Genomic DNA, 24,325 nt, shown 5'->3' with positions numbered 1-24,325 from the left:
CTACTGTGCATTTATCGTATTTATCAAACTACATACTGGCAATCATTCTTCGGCTTTCTCTGCTTCAAAATAGTTCACAATGACTGCACAATTAATTTTAGTAAGAGTTTTATGGCACCTGCAACACAATAAGGTCATACAAGTGCCAAAGATTAGAGGGGTTACAAGGGAATAACAAACACAAAAAAAGAAGGAGAGATCAGGACGACCGATATTTGAAAGGAAAGAAGGAGCAAACCACACCAGAGCACCCGCCAACCACCCAGGACTGCACAATGAGTACCATTACTGCTGTGAGAATCCAAAAAGCCAAAAAGCGAGACTGTAACACCACCAAACCAACAAAGAGGTGTAAGGAGGCAGAGAGACACGTATGTGCAAAATACTACATCAACACAAGTAACACATTTCAAATACTTTATTTACTTGTCACATAATTCATTGAACAGCAACAAACTGCATTCGACAAATTTCTTAAAAAATACAAGCCTTATCAAGTCAAGTTCAGCGAAGTAAATTTCCATAGACCCTACAATTGTACATGCCTATGTTCCTCATGGTACGAAAAATAGCTATTACCTCATCATCGTTACTGAAGGGATATGAAAATGGGTAATTTTGTAAGTCCCAGTCCCTACATTTCCAACAATGACTCATCTTATCTATCTTAACTCATTGACCCTGAAATTGATTTCCACGGTTTGAATTTTTTTTTTTACAACTCAGCTCAACTGACGTTCTACCACTTTATCTCAACATGATGTGATGTGAATCAACTCAGGATAGACACAAAGACATAACATAGACACGAAGACAAAGTAGAATAGCTTCCCTTTAGAGAACTTTTGTACAATGTTTTCTTGCATCCATAGTGTTTACATGAGAAAACCTATGCGCATCAAGAAGCTTCACCCGCTGAGGAGCACACGCTCCGGTTTAATGAGCTAAATAAATTATTTTTGAAATCTCTGCAAGGTAAGATGGAAAGACTGTCTACACTTTGACACTGGAAACAAAACAATTAAAGTGAAATGAACGTATCAAAGTAATTGGGATATATAGTCCTATGTTAAGGCAATCCTTTGACACAATAACAGACAAATATAAACCATAACAATCTCTAAAGAATTGCTTCATCTCATTGACAAATTTTCAGTCAACAGAGAAAAAATGTAAACCAAGCCACAAAGAAGGCAATGTACAAAAATAAATCAAACAGGAAAGTTATGAAACAAACACCAAATAAAATACGAAACACAATCTTCCCCTCAAAGTAAAATGACACATCTTTGGTTCCCCTCAGCTTTCTCAATCTCACGTAAGTGGTAAGAGCCAGCAACAGTTTCAGAAAGGACACATAGGTCGTACAAATTTTTAAACACTTTTGGCAACACAGGTGCCACTTCCATCGTATGCATTGTCACATTTATTAGATTGTACCAAAAGACATGAAAGAATCTACTGCATAAAATAAGCCATAGACTATAAATACATTTTACCTTTCTTTAAAATGGAATACTAAAATTTATGGAACTCCTAACACACTTTCGTTGTTAGAAAATTCTGCTAGACCTACCATGATAGACAGCACCAGAGCAAGTAGAACATTCTTTCCTTAAGAAAAACAAAACAAGACATCATGAAGCTACAGACGCAAGGAAAGACAATAATACAGTGGTAGGTCATGAAAAACCGACGAACTTGATTCCTATCAACAAAGTTATGTTGCCATTGCCCACATAAGACTGGACAATAAAAATTCATGCGAGGAACACCCCAGACTTTCGTATTTCCAGAAATTTCTGGAAAAGAGATTTCCCCAGCCTCAGTTTTAACAGTACCCACAGAAGAAGCATCCACCCCAGAAAGCACTCATCCGTTGACCATCATTCGAGGCACAATGCTCATGGCCATCAGCTCCTGGAACAGCAGCTTGCAGGCGTACGGGATGCGGATCTGGGAGATCTGGACAGAGAAAAAAACCCAACATAACATAGATATATCCTCACCGTCGTTCATCATTGTTGAGTATGTCAAAATACACGGTTTTTAGGAGAAGCATAAAAACTGCTTATTTCAGGCTGGACATTAGTCTAATACAAAATCTTTAATATATGTAAATCCATTACTATTTTAAGAAGGGGAATGAGACTAGGACCAATAAATGAGCCTCATCAAACTGAAACATACTTAATTTTTATTTTTTTTTATTTTGATGTAATGCAATGTTGAATGACTGCCATGATATAAAGCTCACATCAAAGGACCTGTAGCATTTTTAAAAACCCAACTTTTTCATGTTTTTTAAACTCTGGACTTCATAATTTCCATAACCTTAGTCATTCATTTTTTCACTTTAACCCATATTTGAGGTCCTCAAGCTCTTCATGATTTAATCCAACAACAGTGAAACAAAATTACCACTGCCCACCATGTAAGTGTTGCAGCAGTGGAAAAAGAAGTAAATGGGAGACTACTAGTATACTAGGAAGACAACTGATCCCCATTGTCAAGTGTTGTTCAAAATAATACAACTCAACATGCCTCTTCATCCCTTTTCATAAGCAACATCTACTTAAAAAACTTGACTAACAAGAAATTATCTATTTGCAAGTAAATAGTTTTTATTTTATAATAATAAGATATTGCAAATCTGGCCCTCACACTGTAAGGTAACCAATAACATAACCTAAACCTTTTTATTTCCTGAGGTCTAGATACAAGTTGAACATATTCAAATTAAATCTGTAACAAACTCTGCAGTCATAACAATACCATGTTGATTCAAAATACACTCAAACATAACCTGCATTTAATACAAATACCCTTAACCATTGCTATTTCAAAACACCTCATGAAGACATTTAAAAATAAAACTGTAAACACTATCCACCAAAAATAAAAAGCAGGAGACAGAAACAAAATGCACTTTACACCTTCCTGAACAAACATTGGTGAAAAAGTCTCTTCCAACGCTCGTCCAAGGACATACCTGTGTCTTGTTCTTGCACGAGCGGCACTCGAACGTCTGGTTGCGCAGATTGGCAATGGCAATCAGACCGCACAGGTTGCACACATGCACACGATACGGGTCAGAAGCTTCAAACAAACGTTCTCGCAAGAACTGAGCAGCTCCGTGAGCAATCTGACAGTCCCGCTCCATCTCTCCAAACCGAAGACCTCCATCACTGAGGAAAGAAAAAGAAATAACATGAGGCTTTGAAAGCTACTTCCACGTTTCTTTTCTTAGGAAACTCAATCAACATGACGTAATTCTCCATAGAAAAAAACAGAAGACCTAAATTCAGTTTTTACACAAAAGGCAGTCAAACAAGTAGGAGTCTCAGCCATATTTGTAGTCAACACAGCAACCCTCGACAGAAACATGATCAATGTCGCCTTGTACTGCAAGCAGTTTATTTTTTTGACAAAAAACCTTACATATAAAGGCTTTCAGCGCTGCCTGTGCTGGGCATCTCTTACTTCTTCAGCCCACATCTAGGACACCTGAACAATAGACATGTCCATTTCAAGACTTTTTAAAGTTAGTTTTAGTAGAGGTTTTACCGCGCTCGCAACTGCATAAGGTCATATGAGCGTCAGAAGATTAGAGGTGTTACAAGACAGTAACAAACATAAAAAAGAAGGGGAGAAAAGGACGATAGATGTTTGATAGGAAAGAAGGAGCAAACCACACCAGAGCACCCACCAAAACCCACATTTCAAGACATATGCTGAGGATTTCAATATTGCTCTTGCTTGCATACAGCTACTCAAAACAAAGTAGGTTAGGAGGGTGGGACACATAGCAAAGAACTAAATAACTTAATGATCAAGGACTTTTCCAGGTCAAACAATCACATGTAAATTTTCTCCTGGCTCACCGAGATCTTCCCTCCATAGGCTGTCGGTTGAGAATCTGCACGGGTCCTCTGGCACGGGAGTGGATCTTGTCGTCCACCATATGCTTCAGACGTTGGTAGTAGGTGGGGCCCAAAAACACTTGAGCATTCAGCTTGCGGCCAGTGAAACCATTGAACAGGACCTGTTCATCGAGAAGGAAAGAGGGAAAAAAGGCACAGGTCACAATTACAAGTAACATGTCAATTCACACAATGTATGAACAAGACTTCTGCTCACAAACAACATCCCCATTCCTTTGACTAGGTGAGCCCACATAACAGACATACAGATAAAAACACATTTCTTTACAGAGCTGATGATATTGCAGAAAGCAAAAGAAAACCAACAAGATTTTTAGTTAACAAAATGCTAAATATCTTAATCCTATCTCTACACCGATGGTAAAAGAAATAGATCACCTAGCCCATGATGTCCATGTTTTATTCGTTGCAGAAGTCAACCAGAAGACATAAATAAACACATAAATTTAAAAAAAGATTTTAGAGGGCATTGAACCATGAGCCTACTAAGAGAAAAGTTGATGTGGACAATGATGGCATGATAAAAATAGATTCCCATCGCCGTTTACACAATCTAGATCATTTAAGAAGTAGGCTGTTTCAACCCATAACTGTTAAAGGCCATTCTGGGCTGATTACATGGGATATAGTATCCCAATAAAAAAGGTGAAGATATTTGAAAAATAACTTTTCCCACAGGAGCATCCAACTCATGTCTTCTACATGTAATGGCAAAGAGAGCAGCCATCAAACCAGGCCCAGTAGACAACAGCATCTTTGTAAAAGCATAACAAGCCACAAAGAATCCAGCCAACCTCATTTCCTCTCAAGTTGTAGCCATAGCGCTGCAGCAGCTTGGAGACTTTCTGCACGTTGACAGTATCATTGAAGGGGGTGGCGTCTCCAATCTCCCCCTTGTTGGCAGCCACCTTGCCCTGGAGGCACTCGATTAAATGGCCAATGGTCATTCTGGATGGAATGGCGTGGGGGTTGATGATGATGTCTGGCGTGAGGCCCTCACAGGTGAACGGCATGTCCTGCAAGAAAAGGCAAAGAAATCTTTAGTTTATGAAGAAAATGGCGATTCCATGGAAAATGAAACTGCAGTGACAAACCTGACATGGAAAGGACAATCCACTGAAAAAAATTCTAAGCACAGACAGAGCCATTTTTTATTCTTACCTTCTTCTACCAACCCCCCCTCTCCCCCCTCCAGCTCTTCACTGTTTGGAATTTTGTCAGCAAGTCATAATCTCCTTATTATACGTGTCACTGCAGTTACTTTTTTAATGGGATGGCCGAAATAACAGAAAGCTGAAAAAGTATTTCTTCTTCCCCACAGATAGGAAATTTCCAGCCATACCTTTCTCGAGTGGTAGTTCATGCTGAGACAACACAATAACACTCACACCTGGCCAAGAAAACGACGAGCTGCCCCTAGCTGCAGCATTATCAACTGACCCGAAAAAGATTCACTATCAACTCTCGTCAGCCACAAATATGGCACTAGATACAATTTTCATCCTTTTCCAGTAGTTTCAATTACTGCTGAGACACATCTTGCCTATAATCCCTTACCCTTCACTAAAATTGCCAAATACAAGAGGAAATCATCAAAACTGCTCACTGCTTGTCCATGGCCAAAAAGCTTCACTAAAACCTAGGAAGCAACATACATTAATACAGTATTAACAGAGAATAATTAAAAACCAACATGACTCAAGAACAGTCAGCAGCAAGGGGGGTGGGAGGGTTGTAATATCCAAGACCTACCTCTTGTCTGTATGAGATTCCACAGGTTCCTTTCTGCCCGTGACGACTAGCAAACTTGTCTCCAATCTGGGGTGTCTTCACAGTGCGCACCCTGATCTTACAGAACTTGTAACCTTCATTGTTGATGGTCACCATCACCTGGAGCACAAAACAAAAATTCTTTATCATGTTGCTGCTGAGGTATCAATAGCTATGAAAGTAATACCTCTTTCTTTCCTTTTGTCGGATTATTCACTCAACCGCATCTATTACTACTGAACAACTGTTGTGGTGAGTTTCCAATCAATTTGAACTGACAAGAAAAAAAGAGTTTGTTAGAATTAAAGGGTACGTGTAACAAAAAAACCTGAACTTATACCACTGAGACAAAATTTATCGCACTTGAAATCCACAAACTAACACTTCTGTTTTCGCTGATTTCCTAAAGATGGGAAAATTTCACCATCACTTATCTATTGGTATAGTTTTCTGAACCAGTAATCTTATAACCCAATATTTTAGTTCAGAGGAAGTCACATTTTCAACACTGACAGACCAGTACCTGGTCCACAATGCCAGTCTCACTTCTTCTCATGAACACACTGGAGTCTCTCTTGCTGAACCTCTTGGCTGTGCTGTCCAGCTGAAATACAAGAGTCGATACAGAGATAAGACAAAGGCATGTATAAGACATGTATACATGATGTTGTTTTGGTCAAGTTAAATTTGCTTGGGAACTGGTCCAATAACAGTTAAATCCAGAATATTTCGAGAATGGCAACACTGTAACAAAATGAAAAAAGTGCTTTTCTAGCCTTGTGCTATACAAATGCAGACCTGCCACTCTATGAAACCTCAAAATCAGGATCTCAGGGAGAAAAAATCGGGATTTGGTGAAAAAAATCGGGATCAACAGCAAATCACCAAGGTGACTGCGAAAGCTACTTAATATTTTTCCACAGGTGTCCATAAATTACTTGGCATATATGCACTCTGAGTGTCTTTGTTTGTTTGTGTGCGCGCGCGCGCGTGTGTGTGTGTGTGTGTGTGTGTGTGTGTGTGTGCGTGCGAGTTATTAATTTTTGTAAATCCTGAAGCATCCCTTCAAGCAGTCCTAGTCCAAGTGTCTATACTCCCCCCCTCCCTCCACCCCACCAATAAGTCCCGAAATACATGAACTTAAGTTGACCCCATTAACGGACGGTCCCCGACACGCAGAACTCACACGGCGATATGTCACGTGACACGAATGCGCGATTAAAACAATTTTACTAACGGGTCCGACTAACTGTGCGTTCACTCAAAACACTCGGATGAGCGACAGTCGTTCTACTTCTAGTACTCTAGGATAACGACGGAGGCCGACCGACCAATTGTACCAACAAATCTCTTATCCCTTATAATGCGTTCAGACTAAAGCAACGACAACGGCCAAATGTTAGTCTTATCAGCGCAGTTACATGTAGTTGTGTAAGGGTCGGTCGTCCGAGTGTTTGATGTGAACGCGCAGTTACCAGACTCCGGACAAGGCTTGTTTTGAAAGTAACAGCGAAACTACGAATATTATCGATTATTTGTATGTCCCAAATTGTAACAGTTACCAGGCTATCATCGGAGAATTCTGAGTGTGGGCAAAGATCCCACACAACTTGGGGCGAGTCAACTACTAAATGCGGCATCGATATTTCGGGAAATAGTGCCCCGAGTTCCTACTGACAAAAAGGTCAACGGGTGCTTCCCGCGATAAAGGAGAAGGCAGAGTAAGTTTTTAGAAAAATACGGCAGAACAGCAGACTGGGACAAAAAATCGGGATACACGCGATCGAAATCGGGAAAATCGGGATGCTTGAGATTTGGGGCAAAAAATCGGGATATCCCGACTAAATCGGGATGAGTGGCAGGTCTGCAAATGTAAGATACAAAGTAGAAAAAGAGCAGTCCAAACACCTGTGCCTGACAATTTTTTTAAAAAGTCAATGATTAGAAGCAAAAGTCTTTCTTTTGATTTCAGGAAATATTGTGTCATCACAACTACAAACAGCAACTGTAACACCCCAGGGCTGCCAACCCATCTCCATGTTTTTTAGCAATGTCCATGAAGAAAATTAGTAATTTCCTATAAAAATTCGTAATAGTGCTCTCATTTTCAAATTACTAAATTACAACCAACAAAAATATGTCTTCATTACGAAAAAATAGGGCTCGTGTCTTTCACGATGCTTCTATGCTTCTACTCGCGTACGGTATTATTATGGGCAAGGCTAACTAGCGCAAAGTAGGCCAGCTGTTCCTTTTTTTTAGGGGGGCGGGGGTTGATTCAGAGATTGGCGGTTTTCCGACTATTGGTGGACGATTTACAGGTCTGCACTAAGATTTGTAAAATTAAAAAAGGGCCAAAAATCTACTGACAGTAAAAATCGTAATAAATTGCCTTACGCTCAGAATTTCGTAGCGAAGCTAAAAAATCGTAATGATTACGAAAAAATCAGAATGGTTGGCAGCCTTGCCTCCCTCACCCTGCCAGATAATCAAAAGTGCAGTGGATATTTCAAGCTGTATCATTCGTATCGTCTATCATTTTCTGAGTTCACTGCTGGAAGGAAAAACCAACATACTCCCTCTGTTTTCTTTGCTAAAATTAACTATTACAAAATTTGATTTTTTTAAAAAAAGACCTCATCTCTAAGCTGAGTAGATGTAAATAGTAACAAAGAGGGCCTTTGTCCACCGGCCAAAGATGTACGCCCTCCACAGTTTGATTTAAAAACATAAACATTAATATTCCAAAACATACGAGTGATATTAAGTAAAGTCTATATCCTCTCTCTCTTCCTCACTTAATCATCATGGAAAACACCAAGCCTTCTGCCAGCAAAAGTGCTATTTCGTGTATCACTCAAAAACAAAAGCAAGGTTAAAAAGTATGCAGGCGACTAGTTCCGTGATCTAAATGAAGAACAAACCTCATCATCATTGGCCGGCAGGGTGAGCGTCTTCCCAATGAGCACATCATCTCCTGACACACGAGTGCCTGGGGCAATGATACCATCCTCGTCAAGTTTGTCATAGATGGCAGCTCGCATCCCTGGTGAAAGTAGTCGGCAAAGACTATAATGATCAGGTTCATAATGGCAAACAACAATTTTCATTTCACAACCATTCCACAGTGTGGACCAAAAGATTTTCATAATTAGAGCAACCGTATTTGCTGCTGTTTGTACTAGCATATTAAATTATACGACTTTTTTAAAGTACCTCTCCATAACATATAAATATGCCTATGAGTATCAAGTCAATGCCCGTCTCCAAATGGGTGCAGATGATTTGTCATAGCAAATCAAACTCTTTTAATAATGAAACAATGACTGGTCTTAACAAATGTAAGCAAAGTAATATCTTTGGGGGGAAAAAAGGGTTAGAAGCTTTTACAAAACTGCTCAAAACAATTATCTGTTTTACCAAAAGAATAACATGCTCCACATACATCATCTAGTCGTTGAAATATTTTACCTTGGACTGTTTCCCTGTTGGGCTTTTCAAATATTTCCTCTTGGTCAAGTCCTTTCTTTGACTCTGCATCTTTGTAAGACCGGAAGAAAAATGATCTGTAACATAGAAACAAACACTCTGGACTGTTATAACAAAATTTTAAACAGGAAACAGAAAGTCAATGAAGAAAAAAGCTTGGAAGTCTAAGATCACAACAATATATCAGCAAAATGTCCTTACTCCCATTTAAAAAAAATAATGCAGAATCCAGTGTTCAAGGGATTAGAAGTGAGATAGGCTCACAAAAAGTCCCAAATGATGCTGGTGACAAATTGTTTGGGAGGGTGTTCATGTGACAAACCTTGCTTAAAAAAACAGTGTTGCACAGTGAGGACCAATTTGTAAAAATTATCTGTGTTGGGATGATATTCTTTTCTGTGACATCGATATTACCACTAAATTGCTTTATATATGCACTGTACTTTCCATTGCAATTCTACTTTCAACAAAGGGATCAATAAAAGTGTGTTGTTGGGTCTTTTTCAATCTAACATAAAATTGGAAAATTGGCTCAAACAATCGTACAAAGGTGTCCAATATTGCTTGTAATTGAGCCAATACATTTTTGTCCTTCGGTGTTCCACTGATAACAACTTTAATATCATAGACATGAAAGCTGTGCACATCAAGATTTTAAAAGTCAACACACCCCATAGAAACGGAAGAGAAGAAAGCAATGTCCAGAGCTTGCATGACCCAACCAAAACTAATAACAAAAACAAAATAGATCTTGTTAGACAAGCAACTTTCCCAAACACCTCAGTTTCGTCTAGAACTGTTGAACTTACCGGAAGTACCCTCTGTCAATGGCCGAGGCATTCAGAATGACAGAGTCCTCTTGGTTGTACCCAGTGTATGAGGCAATGGCCACAATGGAGTTGATGCCTGAGGACGGACAGCAAAAATACATTACAAGTTATTACATGTACTTCAAGCCAACATTTTTTTAAAGCACTACTCAATACAAAGTTCAGATTTGAAACAACCAAGCTTGTGTTGTGAAATAAAAAGTAAACCCATGTTATAAATAAAATGGTCTCGACAGAGAATAATTGATATTGTTGCTCTCCATACATCCATGTGATCAAGGCTGATCTGTACGAGTGTTACTGAGCATGCAAATCCTACATTTAGACTTGGAGAGCACAATAAGTGTAGTTTAAATGTGCATAAATCAATTAGAGAGCAGGTGGCCAACGATATCAAGATTGGACAAATCAACTGTTTTGTGCTACCTACCTAAAACTGAAGCCACTCTAGTCAGTAAAAACAATAAGAGTACCTTCGAAAACAGCATGTTGCTACCTGCCAGACAAGGAATGCTTTTTGATTGATAGAGATAATATGGCCATGTACATAAAAATTAACTGCACTATGAGATGGAATATCTTACAATCAGTTACTCCCCTGAGTTCTAGCAGAGGTACACAGAAGAACAGGCATCTTCTTACAGTTCCTTGCCCATAGTCAAGATCACTCACCAGCAGGAAGCTCTCTGAACCTAAGGTACTCCATGGACCTTGTTGTGACCAGAGGTTTCTGAGGGTAGAACAGTCCGTGAGCCAAGGTGTCCATTCGCACGTGGTAGTTTGTGATGTAGACACCCATAGCTTGCTTGCCCATAGCAGACTGGTAAGTGTTACGAGGAGACTGGAAAAGGGACAGGGAAAATCAAATAAGATATAAGTGTTGCTCTCACAACAGGTATCCTTAAAAAAATATTCCTACACACTTGAAATTTGTTATCATACCCTATTTTCTTGCACTACTGGATCCTCGAAGCATAAAACAATGACAGGAATAAAAACTCGAACTTTTTTTGCTAGACTTTGACTGTCGTCGCCGTTGCATACAATTAATAATACTCTGTATAGGTCTGCTAACAATCTGTTTCAGAAGTTTTGAAACATTTTAATCCAGATCAGCAAATCTCAAAATGAACATGGTGACAGCTTAACAATTACTTCCCTCATAAGTACAAAATAATTTCAAATCAAATCTCACTACGAACAAAACCAAATAAAACAGAAAATTTAAAAAAAATTTCAAACCTGGTTGTGATCGGGGAATGGGATGATGGAAGCGCAGACGCCCAGGATCATGGCCGGGTGAATCTCACAATGGGTGTAGGTGGAGCAGTAGGCGATACCCTTACCGTCGGACATGAGATCGGCCGGGGACATGGCCAGCATCACCGTCTCTTCCTCTAGAGGGTCAATGTACTCTACCACACCACTTGCAACCAAATCTTGCCAACTGGAAACAAAAGGAAAAGCAAGTTGCGAAAGAGTAATGAAAATATAAAATCTGTTGATAATGCCCTGTCACCAAAAAAAACAACCTACACAAACTCTATATAGTATCCATTTAAGGCAGTAAAAGACAATAGAGTGTAAGAGGCAGAATTTATAAATTACCCTTCAGCTTCAATATGTTAAAGCTAAAATCAGCCAGTCACAAGTTACATTTACATAGAATAAAACAAACCAAAACAAGCTCTCTCGTAAAGCCCAAATAAAAGTCCTCTTCTTTGCAACCTTACGCCAAGCGGCAAGACCCCAAAAAAATATACAAAAAATTAAAACCATATGGGTACTACTAAGCCACAAAATACATTTCTATAAGTCTCTAGTCCCATGGTAGCTTCGGCTGAAAACCATAGTTACAATGTGCCGCAGACATAAGAAGTATAATGTCTGGTTTGAAGAAAGAAAGCTACTAGAGTTGACAATTTACTTCATTGAATAACAACCCAGCTCATCATCATCACCTGTAATTGTTGAACTCTCTCTGTTTCAGTTGTTTAATGTGACTCTGCTTCAGTAACATTTTCTGGTTCTCGACGATCAGAAGGGGTCGACAAATTCTGCCAGCATCAGTGTAGATTCTTATCTCTTTATCACCAAAGTCTCTGATCATGGACACCTGAAGACAAAAAGGTTCTCCAAATATGAACAAATGTAAAGAACAGAAGATAAAAAATAATCTCAACTTTCTCCTGAACAATTGACCCAAGTCTACATTTTCCTTTACAGCAGAAGCTGCTATAGATTTTTTTCAGGAGAGAATGAAAAGCTTTTGATCCTACTCATTTTCAAAAGAAGATAGCCATTACCTTAACCTGAACCCTTATGTGTCAAACGAAACCTAACTATGTCTTGTACCATCAAGTCAATATCAGACAATACTATAAGGAAATTAACTCTTAAGCAGTCAAGACAAGTCCCCCTAATTTCAGAGTTCTTTCTTAACTTTTGAACTTACGACCACTGCTTACACAATAACTGTTTACTCAAAGAAAAAAAAAACTTTTTAAAAAATTGCGGGAAACGCAATTTATTATTTCATAAATACACGATAAAGATAGACAACAGAGGAATAAAAATGAGTTTGAGGATTGAAGACAAGAGCACACTCCCCAAGCAGGTCGTTAACAATCAATACGACTAAAACTCCTCTGTTTGCCACACTTATAAAATGTTAAGTGCATTCACTAAGTTAGTGAGGCAGCAAACAAAAGATGCTGACACCTTGTTACAAAAGAAGGGACACACTGAATAACCCAAAGCACCACAACATAGATAAATGAAAAATGATAGGAAATAGCCCGACAAAGAATAAAGCACCAAAGAGCCTCCACGGCAACAGCAGCTAAAAAGACAGAGTGACAGCTGCAGGTCCTTATAGATCGTGGTATAGTCCAACAGAAAGTGTATATTCTGACATGCAATAGAAATGCGGCTGTCAATAGGAAATGAAGAAAAATCAAGCATGTCTGGGCAAAGCAAATGAAATGGTAAGTCTTGTCCCCAAATTCTTACCTCCGAGACAATGATGTCCATCTCACGCCTCAGTTTCCTCAAAGTGCTCATCAGCTGATCAGCATCCCTGTGTATGCCAACCCAGCAACCATTCACAAAGATTTTGGTGGCACTGCAGATAGACCACAGAAGAAAAAAAATACAAATTATATGATCAATGTTTTATTTTAAAAATAATGATAATATAAAGGGATTAATGAGACACTAAACATGTACTTACTTAGAATGGAAGTGGAATGAGTGGAAAGTCCTAAAAAATGCCATCCAATTACCATCTGAGCCCTTTCAGATCTCAAGTACCTCAAACAAAGTGATATTTGACAGCTGTCTAAAAATCAGCAAAAGACAAACCAAAGTTAAAAGATACAAAAAAAACAAAAAAAGGAAAGCAAAATGTAGCAACAAAATAGACTGAAATCTTTATAAGACAATATAACTCAGAATAAGTGATTTTTAAAAAAGGAGATTGAAATGAAAGACAAATCAACGGCAATTGCAGAAGTGAAACACTTTTGAGTGGAACAAGAAAAAAAAAAGGTAAAATCGTCATTACAATACGTGCAAGTGAACACAGTTACAAAGAAGTTCCATCAGAAAGGTATATTAACAGTCTGAAAACATGGAACACTAAGTTAATCTATTAAAAATTGACTAATGAATAAAAATGAATTTAGGACTGATAACAGGCTCATGGACCTCTCAATAATTCTTTAACTCTGAAGAGTTCATTCCGGGCTCTCCGACTTTTATTTTAAAATTTGGTCCTTTCTCTTGAAAAACAAGTCAGTCTATCTCGTCTCCTGGGTCAGATAAAAATTGCACATTTACTGACTTAATGCATACACTGTTTCTTTGGAAGATCCAGACCCATTGACATCATTCAGTATCTACTGGCATCACATGCGACAGATAAATAAGACACGCTGCTACAAAACTTACTCAGTGATAGCCGAAGGAGCCACTTCTTCCAAGTTTTCCATGCTCCACTCCTCCAAAAACTCCAGGATGGGTGATGGTTGGGATCCCACAGAAATGTACGCCATCAGGGCCAAGTTTTTCACCAGTCCGACAGCTCCTCCCTTTCGGAGTCAAAATTAAAGGTACACATAAATACAAACCAACCAAAGAAAGGCAGTTTGAAATATTTCATTATAGTATATTTTGTTTGACACTTTCTACCCACGCAGCGTGTAACACTTATCCCCACGGACCAGGATACAGGTGAGGTAAATGCTATATTACACCGGCGCCACACCGATTGGCGTCCCGTGGGGGCAAAGTGAAAAATCTGTATATCCTAAAACAAAAAACGTTGCAATATTCATTTTACCAAAAACATCTAGCTCTCTGCAACATTCTCTTCACTCGTTACGTCATTAAATACAGTATGAAATAGATCTTATATTTCCAAGCAGAAAAACTGAAGAAAGGGAATTCAATATCATTAATATCACCTAAAAATAATTTACAAGACGATTTGGGAACTGTAGCGCTACCAGTTCATAAAACAAAAGAGGTACAACAACAGAATCACAGCCGAAAGCTCATTTCTGAATGAGGTGATTTCTAATTTTAAGTCAACTGATAGTAGAGAAGGAAAAGAAACTACCTCAGGAGTCTCGGCAGGACATATCATGCCCCACTGAGTGTTGTGTAGTTGTCTGGGCCTCGCAAGCTTGCCATCTCTTCCAATGGGCGAGTTGAGGCGTCGCAAATGAGACAATGTGGAGGCAAATGTCAATCTATTCAACACCTGAAACAGAAGATGTACATCTAAATTATATTGTGAAGTATATGAGGAGGGGAAAAGACAACAGTACACACGTTTAAGAATATAGCATCATAGAAAGAGCCAGGAATAGTTTTTCTTCATAGTTAGGACAAATGTCTTCGATCCTTCTTGGGAAAAATGTTATCAATACTACAGACAAAATTGTTCTGTGAAAGACCAGTGAATGGAGAAAATGAACTCATGCGTTGTGCTATTTGCTGTGCAATACCAACTATCTGTCACCACATGAGAAAATGAACATAGAAACGGAAAAGTACCTGAGATACACCAGCTCTGGCCTGATGAGCTTTTTTCTGGTCTCCCCAGTTGCCAGTAGCCAGAGAATACTTGAGGCCATCAGTGATGATCCTCGTTTTGATGGCCAACTCCATGTTGAACTCCTTACTTCTGTCAATGAACTTTTGTGCGTAGATACGAACCTCTTTCATGAGGTTACGGAACAACCTGAGAAGAAACCGCAACAAATTTCATCAACTCAGAATTCATTCTTTTCCTACATTATCAGGCTGTAAGCACACATATATATCAAGGGAAGTTTTAGGTCCCAAAAACCTATAAACTCAACAAAATCTTTTAGCTCACTCAAAAGAGAGTATGTACACATAGTGGTGAACAAGCAGATGTCTACAATCTGTCTCTATGAATAACTCCAAATTAGTAAACATCAATGTTGGCTTACGTACCCTCTAAAGAGAAAAGCGAGCAGTGGTCCTGCCAAATCCAATCTCTTGTTGCCGTAGTGATCACGATCATCCACTTCTCTCCTACCCAAAGCTGCCAATAGAAGTCTGTGCACCATGTATCTGTCAAAACATAAAAGATTAAACATTAATGAATCAAGAACATTTCTTCCAGACAGAGAAACCACAGGCAACCTAGAAACTGCCAGCAGTAGAATAATGAACAGGACTTTCATTACAATATACATATATTTTGGAGGACTTGCATAAACCATGAAAGAATCTTTTAATGTTTCGACAAAGGAATAATTCTGCAATAAACTTGAAACTTTGAAAAATAATAAACTTATTATGACTCTCAATCAAAGGATCTGCATATTACCAACTAACTCAAACAATTTCACAGATACCTAAAGCTGAAGGACCAATTAATATTTGAGCGATACGTTAAATATACAGAAGGAAAAAAAAATGTCATACCCTAAGAAATACGCTTTCTTTGTCTCACAGAATTCACTGACACCAACATGAGGCAACATTTCTTTCTGCAGAATCTCTCTGGCATATTTGATTCTCTTTTCTTTAGTGACACCTGGACGAGCTCCTCTTGCACCAATGAAGTTCAAGGCCACATTCTGTTCTTGAATGACAAAAGCCTCATCAAGGGATGGCTTGACCTGTGGCAAAAAACATAGCAACCTTTAAATCGAACTTCATAAAATACGATTTTCAATTACAAACTTGATAAATGTAAAAACAAAATAGATTGATACAGCACATAAATAAATACTCTCAAAAGCATAAGATGTATGTTTAACAATTTGTGCAGACAGTAAGTTTAACAAAGTAGCCAAACAGTATTGTCTACATCACAATATAAATATATGCAAACAAGGGGTCCACAAAAATAAACCAATTTCTGATATCCTGAATCTGAAGAACAGTCTTGAACAGTCCACAAAGCATGGGGAAAAACACAAACAGGAAAAAAAAAAAAATGACAAGTAGAAGAGCCGATCACAAAAACATCTCATAAAGAGTTTAACAGAAAGCCTAAAGTACACATGGCATATGAGAAAAATCCCTCAGTATCTATAAATTCATTTATAAATGTACACAAACCAAACAGGTCTTTGAGGCAAAACATACAAACTTCTGCCTATCAAAATTAAAGTCTTTGAAGAAGCCAACTGTAGTGGCAATACAAGGCTAATAAAGTTCCAACTTATAATCAAAACTTACAAAACAACTAAAAAAGAAAATAAAGACTAACACACACAAAAAAAACAACACTAGCGTAAGAATACTATTTCATATACCTACCATTTCCATCATTTCAGGATCATCGAAATCATAAATAATGTGTTCCAGGATGTCCCTGTCAGACACAAAGCCCAGGGCTCTGAAAACAATGATGATGGGAATCTCCTGTTTGATGTATGGCAGGATGGAGATCACACGTTGACCAATGGCACTCTTCTTAGAACCCTGTTAAATCCAAAGAAACATTATTTTATCACCAATGCCAAATTAAAATAACAAGTGTAAGAAAAGACTTTAAAAAGCATTAACTTAGCATTCCAAAAGCTAAACATAAGTAACCTAAAAGAACTCAACACTAATATTGACATGAGCTAGCAAAATGGGAAATACATTTTGAGAGCAACAATCTTAATGATAACAGGTGTTTTTTTTTACATGCAAGCACTGTTAATAACATACAAGTTCACAAATTTCCCTGAATTCAAGGTCTAAGACCAAAGGTATCACCAATCACATCATACAACAAAACCAGAGATGGCGAGATACTTTTAGTTTAGTTTAGTTTTAGTAGAGGGTTTTACGGCGCTCGCAACTGCATAAGGTCATATGAGCGCCAAGGGGTGGGTGTCAACAGAGAAGTCTTTACAGGGAATCAGACTTACTCTGCTCGCCTCTCTAGCTTCAACAGCACAAAGTCTGCTTCGACTATCAAGGCAACCCGGAAATAGCAGGTCACAAGAGTGTGACAAACATACAAAAGAAGTAGAGAAAGATGACAATAGTAAGGATTAGGAAAGAAAAAGCAGCACTTCCCTGTTGTAGATCAGACACAGTTATGAGCGTGACATGACGAATCAGCCCATTTACAATTCTACTGTGCATGAATGAGAAATGTCCCCCCTATGGAAATGGCCTAAAGACACTAGTCAGTGGGGGGGGGGGGGGGGGGGGTGAGATAGTTTAAACAATAACCGATCACATTACATAGTACTTACTTGACCTCCTCTGGCCATCATGTTCACCCACAAAGTACTAGTAGGACGTGAGGAGTGCTCCAGACAAGACCGAATTTCAGTTTTAAAAGCATACTTTGAGTCTTTTTGCTGGAACACATACACTGTAAAGAAAGATGAGGAAAATGACACATGAGGAAAATGACACATGAGAAGTTAACTTGTCTCCGTTAACCTTCCCAATAGAGTCAAATTTCAACCAGAAACAGGACAGAAAGGTATGCACAACAACAATGTAACCCTTCAGAATGTCATGCGCTACCACATATCCTTCTACGTAGCAAAATTGAGCCTAGCAGCTGTGTAAATCTAGCAACTGACCTAAGGGAGTTCATGGGTATTGGTCACATAGAAGCTAAGGTGAACAATAAAACCTCCAGTCAAACCATGAGTGTGAGAGGCAAATACTGGACCTCTTCCCTTACCAGCCCCTGCATCCTGGTTGATCCTCAGAAAATTATTTTCCCTTTTATCGTTTGCCCAGAAACCTGGAAAGAGTTCTCAAACCCCGCTTACAAAAGGATCCAAAGGGTTTGGTTACTGTGAATAAATCAAGAAATGAATGATGAAGAAATGAATGTACATGTTTCAGTATAAAAGACCACTGGGTTGAATTACAATTAGAAAGAGAGATAAAAATGTATCCAAAATCAAACAATTTGGACTCAAATTGGACCATACCATGAATATAAGGATTAAATATGAACTTATTCCTGCCAAGAAACTAGAGCAAGACATGAAGGTTACCTGTGTTAGTGGCCATCTTCTCCTGAGCAATGAGCACCTTTTCTGAGCCGTTGATGATAAAGTATCCGCCCGGGTCAAGGGGGCATTCATTCAACTCAGTCAAATCACGATCAGCCAAACCACTGAGCAGACAATATGTAGATCGCAACATGATGGGAATCTTCCCAATGTACGTCTTTTGGTGCAATGTCTCCACTGGGTCTTCCCCCTCTTTGATGACTGTTTTTGTGATATCTACATACAATGGTGCTGAATATCTGGAAAGAAAAAAAATGTGTCAATTTAGTCAAACTTGTTTCAAATTTATATTCTCCACTACATTCCCCCCCTAACGAAGGCACTAAAGACAGAAAACAACCCAGTGTCCCCATACAAGAGGTGTAAGGCAGAAAAAGAAAAGAAAAAACCCAAAAAAAAATTGAACAAGCGAATCAACAACAGAATAAGCATGAATTATTCTCAAAATTGTCAAAAGAAAAATTGGTAACAATCTTATTTTTCTTGCCACAGTGACAATATTCAATTAGTAAATTACAATTCACATACACAATTGTTATAACTGCAATTCTCTTTTGTTAGGGATGTGGTTATTTTTTTTCCAGGTACAACTCTTGCAACCTTGTGTAAGCTAATACCTAAATAAGAAAATAATTTAAGACAGCTACCCACTGTGGAGGAGGAAAATTATTGTCTTAAACAGGTGGACCCCCTAAACAGTGTTATTATTGTACAGAAAAAAAACAAGGGAGGAAGTGGGAAGTAGTTATTTGCACAGGTGACTGTCTCGGACATTTGGTTGTTAGGACAGGTATGACTACACCTTCAGAACTCAGCTGCAAGTCGGATACATCCACCTGTACTCTATGCACATAGGGATTAACAATTTCTGCAAAATCATCCATGTCACACAAAATTTCAAGCAAAACTATCAGAGTTCAACATACGTAAGATTCCGAAGACGGGCCTCATTTGGCATCATGGGGCTGGGTGCACCATCCTTTTCCCAGTGAGTGGGCTTGGACAAGTAAATCTGCTCAAACTTAAGTACATAGCGGGGCTGAAATAGAACAGAAAGACGGATAATTAAGAAAATGGGACTTGAAATTACAATCATGCAAGAAAATCATAGCATCGACGATACCATAATTTATAGAAACTGTCAAACAGATGAAATATTAAATATTACACGAACAAAAAAGTTGAATTAATTATCAGTATTTTTGTCTGAACAAGGCTATCAAATCTTAAGCATTAAAGATTCCAAATCAGCATATCCAATGCTAGTATGCTGATAATATGGGTTTTTCCCCCTTCTTTCTACCACAGTGAACTCAAATAAGAGGAAGATGGCAAAAATATCATCTCCTGAGTATAAACTTCATGTTTGACACTAAACAGTTAATACCCAAGATTGGCAAGTTCCAAACTAAGCATAGTAAATACATATGTCGTCAAAATCAAAATAACAAGAATGCTGCACAGCAAATATATGAACCCTCACCTTTCTTCATGAACTCAATATATATGCGGAACCTTTAGAAGCTAAGGTTATACGTACTGGTGTTTCAACAGTGCCATGTGTGTGCTGTGCTTCTGCCTGCAAGTCAATAGGAGGTGCATCTTCCACAATTCTCTGTACAGACATCTGAATGAACTCATCAAATGAATCCAGTTGCTGTCGCACCAAGCCCTTCTCATCAAAGTAGGAACTGATGACAATCCAGCAGGCCTCTTGCCACAAGTCCATGGTCACCTCATCACTCTCATCATCCTGGTCGTACATATCTGTAGAATGTATTCAGAGCATTTGTAACAAGATGCAGGTGGTAGAGGAACCAATGCCTAACTCTACTCGAGTCCAAACATAAAATGATCCGACAATATTGTTTTATTTAAGCTAGATTATGTTTTTTTGTTGATCTAAAAATAAGAGTAAATTATGAATGAAAGCATGCACACACAATTCTATGGACCATCTCAGTGCCTCAGACTCATTTTTTATATATATACATTATATTTCTAGACCTGTATGTCAGCTACACATCGAGTATAAGACTGTGACAGCAACAAGAAGCAGTGTCACAGAATACTGATCATAACTTACTTAAATATTGACTCAAAATAAAACCACAGAATTTTGCAAATTTTACCCGCAGTTGAAGTCTTCAGGTAAAGGGTATCCAGGAGAAACCACCTTCTTTAAGGACCGTTCATCCTGGTGCTAAACATACCCACACTGAATGCAGGCGAGCACATCACACTTCAAACAGGCCTACAGGAGACCAACTTAAAAAGGGTTTTTATACTTATTCAAAATTCACAACCCATTGGATTAAAAAGTGAGTTCCATTCAAAGTAAAAAGCTTAGTACATGCTGAAACACCTGAAACAAAACCAGCGGAATGTCCAACCATCTACTCAGTGGCTACCCAAAAACACATTAACCGACACTACACACTTTTTGTTCTTTCCCCATTAGCCCATTTAATAAAAATACACATGATTTTCTATCAAGTTTATCTGTCAATTATTGGAAGAAAATTTGGAATAATCCGATTTTGGCCAAAACAATCTATGGGGTAAGGGTTTTTGCTCCACCGATAATTACTTCTGTTTCTAAACGATTACTTTCCGACGCCCATGCCAATATATAGGAGAGATTTATCAAACCTAATTGCAAAAAATCAAATTATGGTTAACTTCTGGGGGGCATCCCCCATGATTCTACGCCGGGACGGGGGGGAGAGCCGCCTTGTTAAAAACAAGTGAAATTTTTCTGTTAATTTTAATTTTGTGCTGAAAAATAACAGGGCTACAAACGCAAGTATTAGGCCTAACAACAACGTGTTGTTGTACATTGGGTCTAATAATGTGTGCTACAAACGCAAGTAATAACGTGCGTAGGCTCTTTGTTGCACATTGAGTCTAACAATTTACGCACCTAAAATGCACTTTTTCCCTTTCTTCAAAACTGTGATTTAAAAGTGGATATATAGAAAATCTAGACCTATCTAGAGATAGATACAGGGTCCCCACCAAATCCTGGAAATTTATTTCAAGACCCCCAAATTTTTTTCAAGACCCAATTCAAGGGAAAAATCAGGCTGCTGTGCGTCAAGAATGATCCCCCAAAAAGGCCATCTTTTTTTATTCTATCAATGATAAAAAGTCAAAATGTCTTTGAATGCAAATACATGTACATTTTGTAATACAGTCTTCAAACAACAGATGATTATAATGCTGAGTGACTGCCAACCAAGCTTCTCAATTTTCCAAGGGAGGGGCCTCATCCATTTTCCAGGGGCATATTAGATAACAATGACAGCCCATGCTTCATTTATATCTAATATGTTCAGTGTGGCACTGGGATCTTCGTGCGACTTTGGTATTTCAGTCCTTATTTTTACTTATTTATATTTTCCCCTCATCACATGAGCCTAAGTCAACTATAGGCCCTATTAAAAAATGAATCCTGTTTTGAGCCTGAGAAAAGACCTAGAACTAGAATATCGATTGTCAATAACCAGTCTGGGAGTCATGATTCATATAATAAACGAGAAGACGAAAACTATTGCTCAAATCAAAGTAGAGTAATAGTAATATTAGTGTAATAACTTGAATGGCTCAAGTAGTAGACACTATTCAGTGCGAGAGGTGTAAGAACTGACTCTTACTGAGGGAGGGCAAGATGCAGTGACACTGAAAATCTGCCAATCTTGACTAAAATATAGATAAATTACAATCACCCCATCCAATGAAACGCGAACACTTAAGTTCAATAACAAAGCATGACGGATCCCGATTCCACACAAGGCCTGCACCAACGAGCGCTTTGCAGAGAGCTCTTATAAAGTGTTCTCAAAATCCTAAATACTAAAAATTTGCTTCCAAGTTAAGTTTTTGACCTCTTGCATTGCCTTCAGCTCCCCCCCCCCCCCCCAACCACCATCCCATTCCCTGAGTGTATCTTATTTTTTTAAAAAGCAATACACCTCCCCCCCCCCCCCCATTCCGGAGTCCTATACTTCACAGCGCTCAGACCGCTGATACACAAACTCACAGGTTCAATGACCGGTCACGACGGCGAACGTGACACGATATTTAGCTTTCTTTTCTTTTTTTCACAAGTGACAGCAGAGGACAAAATTTTTAATATTGATTTATTTTCAAGGCGACACAGCGTTTGTAATACACAGGTTACAAATGTTGCGTTATCTATCAGACTATTACCGGAAAATTTCTGGGTGGTAACGAAAGCGAAAGCAGATCTTGATTCTTCCCGATCGAGTCTCGGTGTCACACATACACTTCCACCTGCCGCCATAGTGGTTCAATTACTAGTGGTTCAATTACGTTTCCTCTTCATGATTCATCAACCATACACTGTTTAGAGTCTAGATAGCTACGCTACTAATATTACACAGGCCCCTTTCCCGACTTACCCACCCATCACAAAATTCCCGACTTTTTCCTGACATCCTAACCCATTAAAAAATTCCCAACTTTTTCCCGATTTCCCGACCAGGTGGGGACCCTGTAGATAGATCTAAATCTAGATCTATATCTAGATCTAGAAACTACTGACTGATCAAGATCACTGTGGTGATGATCTGCATTATTTTGTTGGCCAATCCCCATCCATAGTTCTAGATCTAGATCTAGATCTAGATCTAGATCTAGATCTAGAATCTAGATCTAGAGTCAAGATCTAGAATCTAGTCTAGATATCTAGATCTTCACATCTAGATCTAGATTAGATCTAGATAGATATAGATTCTAGATCTAGATCTAGATCTAGAATCTAGATACTACTGGATCAGCTTCTTCGTTCTCTCTTGATCAACCCAAATGCTTAGCGTTCCTTAATCAAAAGTCCTAAGTCTATTACCTATAAATTCTAGGGCCTAGCTTATTACAATAATAGCGGGGTGTTCTTATTCCCCATGCCGCAAACCAGGTACACGACCTGTTTCGTGTTTATCACAAGGCAGTAGATCTACAGTAGTACAGCTTTTCCTCATCATTCATCTTTTGCCTTTGCCTTTATTGTTGAACATTGCACGTTGAGGACTGGGGTTGGCAGAGACAATGGAAGAGACTCATCAAGGAATATTGGGCAGCTTGACAAAGTCTAATTATAATATGAATCTCTTATTTGTAGTTTTAGTACCTTCATCTTGTCCATACATCATCTTGACAGATTTTTGTGTGTGGAATTGGGGAGAGAGCAGAAAACGCTTGCTAAGCTCTCAAATGGATGCTCCGTATTGCTGCTCTCCTTCGTTGAAATCAATAAAATTTCTTTCATCATCACATTGGATAGGCCTACCAGATTTTTCAGCATTTACAGCTTACGACACAGTTCTGGTGAAGGGATCTAAGGTCGAGTCTCTTTGACTGACAACTACAGAGCAATTTCGGCTGCAATTGTATCTCAATCTATCCATATTCTCTATCTCTATTTATTTATTCGTAAACGATAATTTTCAGTATTGTCAGTTTTGCCCTGTTTTCCGTAAGCTAACGGGTTCAGGGACCTAACAGGAGTTAGCCTTTTATTTTGCATAAAATCCTCTTCTTCTTCTTCTTCTTCTTCTTCTTCTTCTTCTTCTTCTTCTTCTTCTTCTTCTTCTTCTTCTTCTTCTTCTTCTTATCTCCATCATTATCATCATTATCTTTATGGAAGAGCTATCTTTGTTGATGTGTGCTAAGTAAGTGTTTTGCCTCTGTGCGCGAATTTTTAAAGGCTGCGTGTGTGTGTGTGTGTGTGTGTGTGTGTGTGTGT

General features: G+C 38.5%; 1 protein-coding gene across 1 annotated transcript; it reads right to left on the bottom strand.

Annotated features, from left to right (window-relative positions):
- Window positions 1–403: 403 nt before the first annotated feature.
- LOC101860916 (DNA-directed RNA polymerase II subunit RPB2) lies at window positions 404–23,826 on the bottom strand. The gene is made up of 24 exons (XM_005104862.2): window positions 23,711–23,826; window positions 20,099–20,325; window positions 19,485–19,597; window positions 18,541–18,797; window positions 17,776–17,897; window positions 16,841–17,005; window positions 15,998–16,194; window positions 15,521–15,640; window positions 15,095–15,281; window positions 14,655–14,798; window positions 13,985–14,124; window positions 13,046–13,157; window positions 11,995–12,149; window positions 11,276–11,480; window positions 10,706–10,874; window positions 10,013–10,109; window positions 9,186–9,280; window positions 8,639–8,760; window positions 6,238–6,318; window positions 5,697–5,834; window positions 4,739–4,960; window positions 3,885–4,045; window positions 2,993–3,188; window positions 404–1,965 (listed from the first exon to the last, which is right to left on the bottom strand). The coding sequence occupies exons 1-24, from the start codon at window positions 23,730–23,732 to the stop codon at window positions 1,873–1,875; spliced, it is 3,540 nt and encodes a 1,179-aa protein (XP_005104919.1). The 5' UTR covers window positions 23,733–23,826; the 3' UTR covers window positions 404–1,872.
- Between the last annotated feature and the right edge of the window lie 499 nt (window positions 23,827–24,325).

This window comes from Aplysia californica, unplaced genomic scaffold (genome assembly GCF_000002075.1).
Source record: "Aplysia californica isolate F4 #8 unplaced genomic scaffold, AplCal3.0 scaffold00439, whole genome shotgun sequence".
Taxonomy (NCBI): Eukaryota; Metazoa; Mollusca; class Gastropoda; order Aplysiida; family Aplysiidae; genus Aplysia; species Aplysia californica.
This window is presented reverse-complemented; position numbering and strand designations above follow the sequence as displayed.

Coding starts and splice junctions, on each gene's coding strand:
- LOC101860916 (XM_005104862.2), bottom strand. CDS start 23,732: ATGATGTATGGACAAGATGAAG. Junction 12,150..13,045: donor TGGACATCATTGTCTCGGAG/GTAAGAATTTGG, acceptor TTTTGTCTTCAG/GTGTCCATGATCAGAGACTT. Junction 1,966..2,992: donor CGTGCAAGAACAAGACACAG/GTATGTCCTTGG, acceptor TTCTCTGTCCAG/ATCTCCCAGATCCGCATCCC.